An 837-nucleotide genomic window follows, 5' to 3' on the forward strand; every position below is an offset into this window, starting at 1 on the left:
CCCCCCCCCCCAGCAGCCCCTACCCTACCACACCCTCTCGTCCCCAGGTGCGGCCCGGGCCCAGCCTCCCGCGGCCCATGCGGGGCAGGTGTATGGGGATCAGCCGCCCAGGAAGCTGGAGCCGGCCTCGGAGGGCAAGGTACAGGGCCCGGGCTGGCTGCGGGGAGGGGCTCCCGGGCAGCCTGCTTGGTCTGGCCACAGCGTGGCCAGGGGCCCTTGACCGGCCAGGCTCGTACTTCTGTCTGTCAGTCTGTGTGTAGGTGTTGTCTACCGTGTGGGTTGCGTGTGTGAGCTGGTGAGTCCGGGAGCTGCGATGTGGGCGTGAGGTGAGCAGGGGATGTGCCGGTGTGTGGGTGGTGATGCCGAGCCGGGCACGTGCACGCGTGTGTGCATGTGTGTGTGTGTGTGTGTGTGTGTAGGAGGCTTGGGTGTGAGGCAAGACCAGGTGTGTGCGGGGGTCAGAAGGCCCCTGTGTGCTGGGAAGGTGTGAGCTGCTGGCTATTTCCTCCTGCACACCTCTGGACAGAGCCCACCTGCTCGGGAGTGGAGGGGCTGCTCTGGCCGTGCCGTCTGTGGCTGCGTTCCTGAGCCCCCCACGTGGGGCCACTGCAGGGTGTCCCTGGTGCAGGAACAGGGGGATGGGCAGGGAAGCCTGTGAATCGGACAGCAGCTGGACCCTTCTGGAGGAGACCGCGGGAGGAGGCCGGACGGCCAACGGAGTTCACCGCAGTGGCATCCGGGATCACAGCGTGAGGAGGAACGCCGGGGCCAGGCTGCCCCGGGCCTGGCCGCAGGGGGACCAGCGGACGGCGGACTGAGTGGCTGAGCAGAGGAGAA

General features: G+C 68.3%; 1 protein-coding gene across 1 annotated transcript in view; it reads left to right on the forward strand.

Annotated features, from left to right (window-relative positions):
- CASKIN1 (CASK interacting protein 1) overlaps window positions 1–837 on the forward strand; it is a 17,924-nt gene that overhangs the window by 9,083 nt on the left and 8,004 nt on the right. The window contains exon 14 of the mRNA XM_040635514.1: window positions 48–139. Within this exon, the coding sequence (XP_040491448.1) occupies window positions 48–139 (92 nt within the window). The remainder of the gene's footprint in view (window positions 1–47; window positions 140–837) is intronic.

The sequence above is a fragment of the Ursus maritimus genome, unplaced genomic scaffold (genome assembly GCF_017311325.1).
Source record: "Ursus maritimus isolate PB19 unplaced genomic scaffold, ASM1731132v1 scaffold_2, whole genome shotgun sequence".
Classification (NCBI taxonomy): Eukaryota; Metazoa; Chordata; class Mammalia; order Carnivora; family Ursidae; genus Ursus; species Ursus maritimus.